General features: G+C 39.3%; 1 protein-coding gene across 2 annotated transcripts; it reads left to right on the plus strand.

Annotated features, from left to right (window-relative positions):
• The first annotated feature begins 6,675 nt into the window (after positions 1–6,675).
• Positions 6,676–9,201, plus strand: cited4b (Cbp/p300-interacting transactivator, with Glu/Asp-rich carboxy-terminal domain, 4b). 2 transcript variants are annotated; one of them, XM_047810806.1, is made up of 2 exons: positions 6,676–6,836; positions 7,686–9,201. In XM_047810806.1, the coding sequence occupies exon 2, from the start codon at positions 7,695–7,697 to the stop codon at positions 8,370–8,372; it is 678 nt and encodes a 225-aa protein (XP_047666762.1). In that variant the 5' UTR covers positions 6,676–6,836; positions 7,686–7,694; the 3' UTR covers positions 8,373–9,201. The 2 variants fall into 2 exon arrangements, with proteins under 2 accessions (XP_047666762.1, XP_027005503.1); XM_027149702.2 differs by having other exon boundaries at positions 6,681–6,836; positions 7,682–9,201.
• The last annotated feature ends 3,971 nt before the right edge of the window (positions 9,202–13,172 follow it).

Below are 13,172 nucleotides of genomic sequence, written 5' to 3' on the forward strand. Positions count from 1 at the left end.
AAACAAGTACAATTTAACCACAAGGAACATTGTTTAATAGATATAGCACCTATAGCTAAAAAGAGCTGACATAGTCTTTGTATTTTTGATTCTTACAGCTCTTCCCCACCAGTCCCATTGCGTCATTGGATAGCACAGTGTGTACTTCAGAATATCGTTGGAAACAGTAGGTCATTCAGGTATTTCTCACCTACTGATTTATGAATAATGAGAATTTAGATATACTACTTCTTTTGGTATTGGGGCTATTCAGATTCGGATATTCATCATCTTTTTGTTTTTTCACCATTCACAGTTATTCCTGTATTCTTTTTAAGATAACTAATACATACTACTACCTCCTACTGGTATGGAGAGTTATTTACTTTCCCATAGACAAAGACTGTACTGTACATACAGTACCTTTCAGATATCAAGTATAATTTCATGCTTTTTGCTAAAGGGCAAATTGTCAGAGAAGGTACACACTGGGTGTGTTCTTTTGGTATGTCAGTGCCCTTGGAGAGTAATGTGAAAACTCATTGCATCTTAACGGTGTGTTTTGAGTCTTAACTTGCTGTCTTATTTGAACAACCATTATTGCGACACATAAATCTGACCCAACCAGAGTGATGTACTGTTTACATTCTTACTGCTTATGACTTCACACCAATATACCACAACACTCTTCTATAGAGTGCTGTGAGCAAATGTTCCCATCCCACGCCTCAAGTATTGTTGGCACTGTGCCATGGATGAATGAGAGACGTTCTTGGTGACCCAGCAGGCATCCTGGTTAATCTACATTCACTGTAAATATCAGGTGAGCATCGGCTACATAGGATTGGCCCACTTCATGTTGGTTTAACAGCTGTAATTGTCATCTGCACTATAGGAGAGCAAAGATCATGCAGAAGTGGTGCAATTTGTTGCAGATGAAAAATAGAATAAGAACAGGAGACACAGGTGGTGTGGAAAACACACTGAAATGTGTTTAGTTATAAAGCAATGTGGCTTTTTACGAATTTAATGCTGACTGCAGGATACAACACAAGCAAAGGTGTTTATATACACTGCCACTCAGTTTCTGAATATGCAGTATTTTAGATTTTTATTTAAATGAACTCTTTAAGTACAAACTCTTTATCAATCTAAAGCTGCCTTTATTCTGTATGATGTTTTGGTCCAATTGTACTGTTGTAGATCACAAAAAGACCACAATGTGAAATATTTCTTTGGTCATAACTTAAAATTGACAGTTTTAGTCACATATATTGATATGCCCAGTTGTGGCTCACTAATCTGTGGACTAATCGGCGAACTCCATGTGTTCAGAAACTTTATATAATTAGTGTGTTAAAGCGTGGGACAAACTATATGTGAGCAAATAAGTCCATAAGATAATGTCATTTTGAGGGTCCTAAATCCCCCCAGCAGCTCCCCAACAGTCTCTTCCTGATAACACATATCCCCTGGTCTACCCCGGGACTCATTCTCTGATCATCAGAAATATGGGTGAATTTATTGGCCAAACCATAATGATAATAATAATATAATGGAGTAGGTATGGGTTTGAATTCCAAAAAGCATTGTACCACAAACAATTTTAAGACTAACCCACAAACTACCACAACATCAGTCATTATGCAGTTAAGCTCCAGCTCAGGCATCAGGTTAATGTTTTAATGTCATCAGTTTACCACCGAGTAGACTCAATTGTGTGCTGTGATGCAGTTATGGTGAAGTAAAAGTACATTTCCAAAAAGTATCTGCTCCATATTTATAGGAAGCGAAAATGCAAGCTGTGCAAAATGTCAGTATCCTGGAAATAAAGGAGAAACTGTGACACAAGTTCTCAGTTTCAAGGCATTTTCCAGATTTCATTTTGCAGTCTGTACTTAACTACATTTTGTAACGAAGAGGCTCTGTGAGCTTTATCACTGGAGACTAAAATACAGCCAAGGCACTAGACTCTGTAAAGATTCTACTTTATTGGGGAGGGGGGAATGAAAGCTCACTGACATTCAGCAGGTGTGGTGTTGTTTCAGTGAGACATGAGAACACTATTCTTGCAATTAGGTCAACACCTTTGTTCAATATCTATGATACATGGTAATTCTAGTAGATACTGGTGGATAATAGATTACAGAATAGTTTCAACGGCATATGTTTTCAGAACGATGATGACACCTGTACAAAATTTGAGGGATTTTCCATGAAGCTACTGGATATTTCTAATGAATCATGGTGTGGGTGTAGGCAACAATCAAAACATGGTTATACCAGTGAATGCTTGTATAACAGAAAGGAAACCGTTTTTGAGTGGAGGACAGAAGGATGGAATAAGCAAGGTGGTTTCTATTTGGCAAAAGTGCCTTGTTCCTCAAATGTGCACTTGGGAATTGACATCATGTCGAGCTGCATTAGGGGATCATTCATAGAGTTAGCTCTTTGTTTACCAGCCAAAAACATGTTGACACACACTGTGAGAGCTTAAAGAGATTGATGTTTTATTCTGGAGTTTTAGACTTGTCTTTTAGGTCTTGCTTAAAGCTTAACAAGAGTTGTGTCACAGCAAACTTCAGATGAATGTCAAACAACAATAGATTGACAAAATGTGGCTTAGTAACTGTGTGGAATATGTTTTGGATATAGTACCTCCTCTTACATTTCTTGACATCTTGAGTGCCTATTGACAGTTACTGACAGTTAAACAAGCATACTGTATATGTTTAAGTATGCAAACCTACATTTAAAAGCCTACATATTAAATCAACATATATCACTGCTTGATTCCATAGTTTTAGCTCCATTCAAGACATCTGTAAAATGACAGTCCGTTTTAGTGTCCAGTTTATAACATAAATAAGGCTTTCCACAATAATCAAAACACTGCAAGCACCCAGTTTGTATGAACACTTATGAACTACATAATTATTCTAGTCATCTACTCTATCCAAAATGGTGGATCACCCATAAGAATGCGTCATGATATCACATTCCCAATCCCTATAGTATGGCATTTTGAGGAATCAGGACATAATGGGTTGATCAATCAATACTATAAATAAATGCCATTATAAGTTAATATAAATACACTGGTTACTTCAAACAAACCAATGCATGCAATTGAGACAATTCAAATTTACACAAATGGAAAGCAAATACTAACAAATATACAGCTGGAATTCAAAGATAGAATTGCCACAGACCGAATCATCCTAATCCAATGTGACCTGTGCTGCTGCTCCATTCTTTCCATGCTATTGGCCAGCTTTTAGTGACGCATGCCAAAGAAATGCCTGCATTCCAAAGAGGGTAAGGAACACAAATACGGACCATTACTCCTAGCTCTTCCATAAACATGGCTGCATGAGCCAACAGCATTCCAACAATATTCTTCTGAGCTACACTGTTTCACAATAACACGCTAGATCAGGGGACAACTGAGAAAGTCCATGAGGTCATGTTTGAGGTAACTACGTGGACAAACCCGGGTAATGAGATCAGTAAATGGGGGAGGGGAAAGAAGTGTTTCTTCCCCACTGAATTAAAACCACAGAGTGACAAGGCTTCACTTTAATTTACTGTACCAATGGTTGATTCTGGGAACAGATGTGTAGGTCAAGGACAAGCCAAACCCATGCAAATGTAAGACAAGGACATTCACGAGCACTAAATCTGATACACGGGGTTACTGTTTGTGGAGATGAGAGTGAGGTTTCATTAAACGTGGCACAAAGAAACAGAGAATGAGAATGCCTTTCACATTACTCGGAAAGAGACACACGGAGCAGAGAGAGAGAGAGAGAGACAGAGAGAGAGAGAGAGAGAGAGAGAGAGAGAGAGAGAGAGAGAGAGAGAGAGAGAGAGAGAGAGAGAGAGAGAGAGAGAGACAGCGTTCTATCCCTGTCTGCAGGGCTGAGCAGCTCCTGTTGGCAGTTGGCCTGCCCCTCCTCCACACTCTGGTATCTTTGTTAATCAGGTGTGGGGGAGGAAAAAAGAGAGCCTTGGGAAAGAGCAAGTACTGCTCTGTCTAACTGCATCTCGAAAGGGTTAAATAAGTCTCAATGGCACAACAAGCACAATACAAATTCATGCTAACTAACATGATACAATGGGAAGGTATAATAATGGTAGACATAAAACTGCCTGTCTGATTAGATAATCATATGTTGATATTTATATGTCAATAAACAGTAAGCCTATGTTCATATCCATGGGGGGTCTGCAATAATAGGTAAATAAAGGACTCCTATTGTGTATTTTCCCATAGACCATATCTTAGAAACAGGTAGTTTCATTGCAAAAATGCCACACATGGTTTATGAGCATGCAGGAATTAAGTAGCTAAAACTGCTAGCAATTTTTGGGGAAGCTAGTTTGCAATTCTAACTTGTCAGGCTACTTATGATTTAAAATAGATGCAGTTTTTTTTTTTTTAAATAGATGCAGTTTAAATTTTAAACTGCTGAAATTCAGCTGACAGTAATGTGCATCTAAATTACTACACAAACCATATTCCTTTTTTCCAGTTAACATGTAAAACAGTAAACCATTATCATCATTATAAAAAAAAAACCAGATATAGAGAGAACTTTCTTCACAGCTATTGGTTCTAGTTAGATTCTTTAGAATACTTAGCTAACTAGTTTTGTTGTACACAATGAAACCGTTTTTTCCCACTCTAATGAGCTTTTCTTAAACTCTTAGCTTTTTTATTTAGAGCTAGCTTACTAATTCTCTTTGTGAAAAAAGCCTAATGTATCACACAATACCTTGTCACTTTTATTCAACTGTAGTAGCTTTATTGATTTATTGATTGCAGCTACTCTTATAGCAACTACTGTTTCCATTTAGCATACTTTAGGTTACCTCTGCATGCGGGCTAGTTAGTTTGATCTAGTTCATATTGAGTTGTGAACTTTGTTTAAAAGACCAGTACATGATATGACAAAATAAAATATGCTGGAATCTTAATAGGGTGGAACATGTTTTGACACCCTGCTGTAAGACCGGGTTTTCACCAGAGGCTGAACAGATTGCCATGCAAATTAGGGCACAAGTCTACACAATGCAGATGCTAATGTGTGTGAGAGATACTGCACCTTGGAGGTTGGTGGCACTCCTTTAAACAATGCTGAGCTTTGGGTAAACAGAGAGCCTTTAAGCTCACACCAGGATGTTGATTCAAAGATCTACCAGAAAGACAAGCCCTAACAATATTTTAAGTTCTGTGTGATTGACATCAGATATAAGTGCATCAACTACTCAATGTATTCAGTGATTCAGTGATATACATTTCTTAAAACAATGCAACAACTTTTTTTGTTCATGTCTTAAAGAGGTAACTGGCTGAGTGGTCAAGCAGTCAGTGGCTCAGAATAGCACTAACACCCCTAAACACACACAAACGCACACACACGCACACACACACACACACACACACACACACACACACACACACACACACACACACACACACACACACACACACCTCCATCTCTTTCCCACATCACAAACACTGCACAAACCAGTAGGTCACATTGACTTCCACTGAGCTGCTAAATTCTCTCTCTCTCTCTCTCTCTCTCTCTCTCTCTCTCTCTCTCTCTCTCTCTCTCTCTCTCTCTCACACACACACACACACACACACACACACACACACACACACACACACACACACACACACACACACACACAAACACACTCACTCACTCTCAAAATGAAAAGATAAGCAAAAAGAAGCATATGGTGCTGAATGTAGCTGCTGATCTACCTACATAGGTTGGAACAAATTAGAAACGTAGTTTAGCAATAGAAAAGAAAAGCAATATATCCATGCTGTTTACACTTTCGATATCTTGTGGTAACTGGTTACTGATTTACAGAGTGGCACATCCTGGTTTTAAAGCATGTGTTATCACCTTGTTATGTATTGTACAAGGTTGTGCTTGCAGACTATCACATTTGTTTTTAACAGTAGCAGATAGTAAGCTATATCATTTTGTATTGGCTTCATAGCTTCTCATACAACTTGGTTAAAATGCCCACAACACTAGAATGATAATTTCAGTCAGCATGAAGTAAACATGTTTCCTTATCAGTGAATTGCAGTTTTGAATGGCAGGTGTAATAAACTTTTCAAAGATCTAAATTTAGTTGAGAGTTTCAATGTTTTTTTATCCAGTAAACAAAAGCATTAGTTTTGGGCATCAGGGAAACTATAGTATTCTAGAAATGTCTATCTATCTATCTATCTATCTATCTATCTATCTATCTATCTATCTATCTATCTATCTATCTATCTATCTGTCTATCTACCTATCTGTCTGTCTATCTGTCTGTCTGTCTAATTTACCCAGGAAGAAATGAACATAACACATACAAATATATTTTAAGTGTATTAAATTTCACAAATGTGTAAACAATAATGGTATTTGTGTGCTTATAAAATTATAACTGTAAAATAATTCTTAAGCTATTAAGTGACTGGTGACCTACTTAATAATAATAATAAAAAAAATAATAACAATACACCTGACATGTCTGTACTAGAGTCCTAAATCATTCGCTTTCTCATAAGAAACACCGAAACCCTCTTTGCACAATAACACTGCAACACGGCCAATGAGAACGAAGGACACACAAAGTCTCCGCCCTCTTCACTCAGGCAGCATATAATTCCCGAGTTGACCCACTAAATACATTCACACACTCATTCACTTCACCCGGAGCGGTGTACTATGCCGCTCAACCTCATCGGAATATAAACGCTAATCTCAAGGATCTCGGCTTCACTTTGTTAAACCAGGGCTGGTTTGCTGTGCTGCTGGGAAATTACTGTATTTTAAAAGGTAAGCACATTTGTGATGGCTGTGAAACATGGAGCTGGTTCAGGACACGAGCTCTCAGCTCTATTGTTCGCTCCAATGCTCACTTTCTTCACTGGGTTACATAGGCGCTTTTTTTAACCTTCCCAAGCCTGTATAATGCTATTATTGAGTTCATGTGATCATGCATATGTTAGAGCGAGGAGCATGTTTTTTGTCTGGGACTGGAGTCGAATCAGATAACTGCACTCTTTTGTTCCTTTATGTATTCTAAATTTACCATCCAGTCTGTTTATGGAGACGTGTCCATAAGAGTGGTGTTAGTGTAGAAATCAGACCAAGAGTAAGTGGTTTGGATTTGCATCACTGATATTTTAAGGGGTGTTTTTTGAGTGGCAGTTATGGGCATCCAGCTGGAAAAGGAGGGAGAGAGAGAGAGAGAGAGAGACACCTTGGCTATTCTGCAGTGGGAAAGGTGCTCACAGTGAGGAGCCATTCTAGCAGGATGTCTTAGAGGATTACGTTTGGTTATCCAGTGCTCTGACTATTAAGACAGCTCAGATCTGTAAATTCTAGTTTTGTTTTGTCCTTGTATAAGTCTGCTTAGGGTTAGGCTTAAAGTGGTGATTGTTGCTTTATGTAGTCTTAATGCACCAATGAAAACACACTAGTGTGTTCTTGGTTTGTTTGGGGTGTTTAACGCCTTGGGCAGACCCTTTTCATTGGACATTTAACAATTGCTGTTGACTAGCAGTTGATGGTAATCAATCAACTATTGTTTTTTGGGGTTTATTGTTTTTCCTTTTTTTTTTAAATTCCTGTTAACAAAATACTCCTTTTAAAATGTAACATTGTGTTCTGTTTTCAAGGAAGGGAGAAGCCATGGCAGAGCACATGATGATGCCCATGAGCCACGGCCAGGCGAATGGCAACCTGCATGGTTACCGAATGGGCATGAATGGCCAACAACATGCTCCGCAACCTGGACTAAGAGCCATGCCCAATGGACAGATGATGCATTATGGGCCACAGGGAGCCATGCAGCGGCCCAACATGGCGATGAATGGGCAGATGAATGGAGGAGCGATGGCTCATCACCAAATGCAGTCAGCCACTATGATGTACAACAACCAGGGTCAGCAACACCAACAGCACCATATGCACCAGCAGCATCATCAAGGCCAGCAGCAGCAACAGCAGCAGTACATGTCTCCTGGCATAATCTCTCAGCAGCTAATGGCTAGCATGCACCTGCAGAAACTGAATACCCAGTACCAGGGGCACCCTCTCAGTGCCATGAATGGGCACCATGTGCCAAATGGAGCTCAGTTTCGTATGGGTCCAGCTCAACTGGCCAATGTGCAGCACATGGGTGGTCCTGCACTGGGACTGAATGGCATGGATGCTGACCTGATTGATGAGGAGGTTCTCACAGCATTAGTCATGGAGCTGGGACTGGATAGAGTGCAGGAGCTGCCAGAATTGTTTCTGGGACAGAACGAGTTTGATTTCCTACCAGACTTTGTCAGCAAACAGCAGCCCAGCACAGTCAGCTGCTGAGGCGTACAGAATGAGACACTGAAACGGTGAACGATGCAGTAAAAAGGTGATAATTACCCTGTTCATAGTCTTGGAGAGAACTGTCTCTGCAAAGTAGAGAAGAACAGGCAGATGTTTTTCTGGTTCACTACTGGAAAGAGTTGTGGAGCTCCAGCCAGAGCTGTATCCCTTTTGGGATGGGGTAGTAAAATAATGCTCCTGCCCTTCCAGACATGAATGTAACAACATTGCCGAATTATGAGCTTGGGGCAATGTTGTAACGAGCTCTTAGTTCTCATGTCAGTTTTGCATTCACATGTAACTTATTCATGTTCATTCAGTACCAACATAGATTGCAAAGCTTTGCTGAGGAAGTTCTGTGCAGGATGTTGTGTTGCAGTTTTGTTTGGGGGATGGGGTCGGGCTTCTAAATTGTGTAACTCGAGGCTCCGCAGTCTTATGGTTTGGTGTTGAACTGGGAGATTCCCATTTGTAATGAATTGGTCACCAACAGTATTAACTGGATTAAGCAGCTATGTATGTGCTTCATTACATGTACCAATCAAACCCATATGGATATATTCCAGTATCTATTGTGGATTTTTCCATCATAAATGTAGAACTGCCTTAAATCACACAGTTTTTATTTATTTGTTTCATTGACCTTTGAGGTTAAGGGGTTGAACATTTTGGCTTTGCTACCTTTGTTAATAAAGATGGCCAAGTTTTTCCTTTGGCCTAATTTTATGTTCTCCTCTGAATTTTCTGGAATAACAGATGCTGCTGAAATCAATAAATAGGCCATGAGTTGCCATCTCTCATCCTTTGTGGTAGAGCCTTTTAACAGTGATTTTTTTTCTTTCTCCTTATTTTTAAACCAGGCATGTTATCGAAAGTGATGCATCTACAAAAAAAACTAGGCACAAGCCATATTGTCTGTCTTATTCTGCTTCTACTTGACACCAAATGGTAGCCACTAGTGTGCACTGATCCTTTGCATGCTAGGCATATTTTAAAGGTTTATATCCTGTTCCTTCTGACCACTTATCTGTTCTATTGATCAAACATGATCTAGGTGTATATCTTGACTCTGTGACCCATATCCAAGCAGATTACCACATAATGTATGTTTTTACTTTTAAACAAATAGTATATGTGTGTTTGGTTGGTGAGGGTGGGAGTGGTCAGCAAGAACAGTCCAAGTTAATCTGTGCTTACCTTGACTACACAGGCTCTTCATGCCTGTACATTTTGTATCTGAGAACAAAGAGCATGGGCTCCATTTATGGCCACGTCCTGCTCGACCTTCTGGAGGGGGTTGCAATGGCAAGCCGTTAACGCTCCTTTTGTCATTTCCTGCTTCTCCCAAAAAAGGAGGGGGGGGGGCAGAGGTTATGTAGATGCCAATAATGAACATACTTTTCTCCATGGAGAGCATGCAAGCAAGTAGATGGTTTATTTGAAGGCTGTCAGTTTTCGAATCTAGAACCCTAGAGCTTGTTTATTCTGCCAAGGTCAGCCAATTTGTGTTGTGCTTGAGGGATGAACTGTAATGCTGTCACAATGTACATTTACAGTAGACTTACTATGTGTAATTGACTTTTCCTGGCTTGACATTTTATTCCTTGGGACGGCATTTGGAAGCTAAGCTGACCGTGGCTCATAGCTTCTTAGATATCAGGGTGGATACAATTGGTCCTTTGCCTTTTCCTCTTGCTTTTGTCTGAAGAAAATGTATTTATTTTAAGCAATAATAAACTATTTTATTTATGGAACAAAATCTCTGTGGCTATTGTGTGGTTATTCTTCAGATTGAGAGCATTGGTGATTTATATAGCTGTTACTTGTTTTTGTCAACCACTTAAAATCAAGGTGTGAGGCTTACAAATTAAGATCCAAGTCTTTTGAAGTGAATGGTAGGGGTTTTCTGCATGAAGCTGCATCACCAGTTTCTGCACTTCTGGGGAATTCAGCTGCTGTTCTTGCTTCACACTGAAATTTGAAAATTGCAGACAAAATTGTGTGAGAATTAAGAGAAGGCAGGGCTTGGCAATATAACGGTTCTTGCCTTTATGTTCTAAGTTGACCCAGAATCTAAAATGACCATTTCCCACCCAAACCATGAATTGTCTGCCGGATATGAAATGGGTGTGAACATTTTATTACACACTGCATTTGTCTTAGCTCAGCGTAACACTGGTTAGACAAACATGTTTGCAGTGGCTATAATTATTGTGCACCCTGATCTATTCATGATCGTTATACTGAAAATAGATTGTGTTCACTTTTTTATGTGTCACTTTTTGACTAGGAACTGGACTAGACACTGACTATGCAGGGTGTGACAGCAGATATTTACAGTTAACTGGTGACTGTTTTTCTCTTTCTCATGCTTCTCTTGGGCAACCCACAACAACCGCTATACACACTTCCTGTGAGTGCGTAGAACATTCTCAGTCTAAATCAACAACTGAAAACCAACCATAGCGAAACAAGAAGGTATCAACAGAGTTACAGTACAACAGTAAAACAGTTGGTCATGGTCTGGGGATTTCTCCCTGGGGTTTACCCCGGAGTTTTATACGATCCCAGATAGAGGACCCCTGAAATGGCACTGGCTTTTCAAGCAGTCTCACAGGGCTTGATTTCCAGGTAACATATTATCTGAGTCACCTGGTGTTCCCATCCACCTACTCTTCTCAATAAATGAAAAGAGATAATGATTACCGTTCTTTAAACACACACACCTAAACACAACCATTTCCAAAGACTACACAAAGTTGTCACTGAATTTAACTGCTAAATGAAACTATTGTAATAGCACCAATGATGATCTTAACAGCATAATCGATGAATGATAAAAGCACTGCTCTTCACATCAGCTATATGATGTTTTCCATTGATTCAGCCTGTCAGTAGCACAAGCCTTCACAATCAATAAATGAACAAATCATTCAGATCATTTAAATGTAATTTCCTGTTCCGCCAACATGACTGACTGCTAGGATATTCAGTTATAGGAAAATTTATATAGGTTTTTACAGGTTTTGTTGTCAATTTAAGCTGACTGACCAAGGGATATTACATATAATACCATTGTCATGATAGCTCACTCCATGGGAATCAATGATTTTGTAACATCACTTCATTTTCTTCTTCTATTTTGTAGATTAAGATTTTTGTATTTCATTCTAAATATTATTGCATTAGGTTTTTTTACACAGCTTACTTTTTACACAGTCTTGCTGGCATGTTTTAGCACTCCTATATGTATGATACACAACCTACACTATATGTCATATGTACTCATTGTATGATGTGTATCAAGAAAATACATGAATGTGATATTTGACATACTTTATGTTTGACAGGGATATGGTAGCTTAGTGGTTAAGTTGTTAGGCTACTGATTAGAACTTTGTGAGTTCAAGTCCCAGGGCCCCTGAGCAAGGCTGTTAACACTCAGCTGTCTGCTAAATGCCATTAATGTAATATTTTTTCCATGTCATTCACATGAAAAGGTCATTGTTGTGTACATTGTTTAATTTTTAAAATGTCTATATCTTAACACAGCAACATGGTGCAAGATTAAGAACTAGAGAGTCTGACGTTCCCATAAGGAAAAGTGTCTATTGTTACAATACATGTTTAGGCATGGTTTAGCTGCGTGTATTGACATGCTCTTCACTTTCTCTGTGAAAATGTGCTCAGCACTGGCAACACACTTGGGTTTCTTTGCCCCCTTTTATCATTTGTGTCTAGAGGTAAGAAAGATCCAGACTTCCTGATCTTGTTTGTGCATCATCGGTTACACGGATCACTGACACTCATCATGTTCAAATCCTGTTGGAAAAAACGTCCATTATGTTCCAGCAACTCTTTCTAAATGATAAGACATGTCACATAATCAATGGAAATGGAAAGCCCATGACTAGCTTTTCAGTGTGAACTTGAAGTGTGGACCATAGTGCATATGGCATCAATAAATGTGCATTTTGGTAGGGGGATAAAATTCATGTCTTCACACACCCTCCCTGTGCCGTGGCCTGAATTTTAGCCCCCCTACATCTTGTGCATTTATTGCTGCCTGCCTTTCATGTTAAGGGCAATGTGTAAATTATTCAGTTGCCTGTGTGAAGTGCAGACTTCTGCCTGGCCAGCTAGAACAGGTTGAGACAGGAGTGGCACTGTTTGTTGTTGCTTGTGTATTTGTGTGTGTGTGTGTGTGTGTGTGTGTGTGTGTGTGTGTGTGTGTGTGTGTGTGTGTGTGTGTGTGCGTGTTTGTGTGTGTGAGAGACACCCTACTGTGTCTCCATGGAGCTGGCTTTAAACTCCTATGTGGTTTAATTTGACTGACACCATCATGGTAAGACAGAGTGAGATCCTCAACCAATGCAAAGCTCAACATTTGCTTTTTTACACTTTTAGGAAAAAGCAGATCAGCAGATTTTCAGATCAGCAGTCTGAGGCCAAACTACAAATGTGGTCCAGATTGAGCAGGTTTAATGTCTAACTTGCTTGAGATTACTGTCACACTGAAATGATGTGCTTCGTTTCTCAGACTTCATGCAGACTTCAATTTGTCTGACATTAACAGGGGCGCCTTATTTAGAAATTGAGGATGTCATATCTTACAAAAGCAGAATTTCCCCAGTAGTCTTTAGCATGATGACAATATGAACATTCATGTATTGGGCAGTTTGAGACTTGACTTCAATTTGTTCAATCTGAGAAATGAAAATCTAACAGACAATGTAGTATATTAATCACCGCACTGGTCCAAGTTTTACCTTAAGATGCATAATTCTGTGTATTAATATG

This window comes from Tachysurus fulvidraco, chromosome 3, assembly GCF_022655615.1.
Source record: "Tachysurus fulvidraco isolate hzauxx_2018 chromosome 3, HZAU_PFXX_2.0, whole genome shotgun sequence".
NCBI classification, from domain to species: Eukaryota; Metazoa; Chordata; class Actinopteri; order Siluriformes; family Bagridae; genus Tachysurus; species Tachysurus fulvidraco.

Coding starts and splice junctions, on each gene's coding strand:
- cited4b (XM_047810806.1), top strand. CDS start 7,695: ATGGCAGAGCACATGATGATGCCCATGAGCCACGGCCAGGCGAATGGC.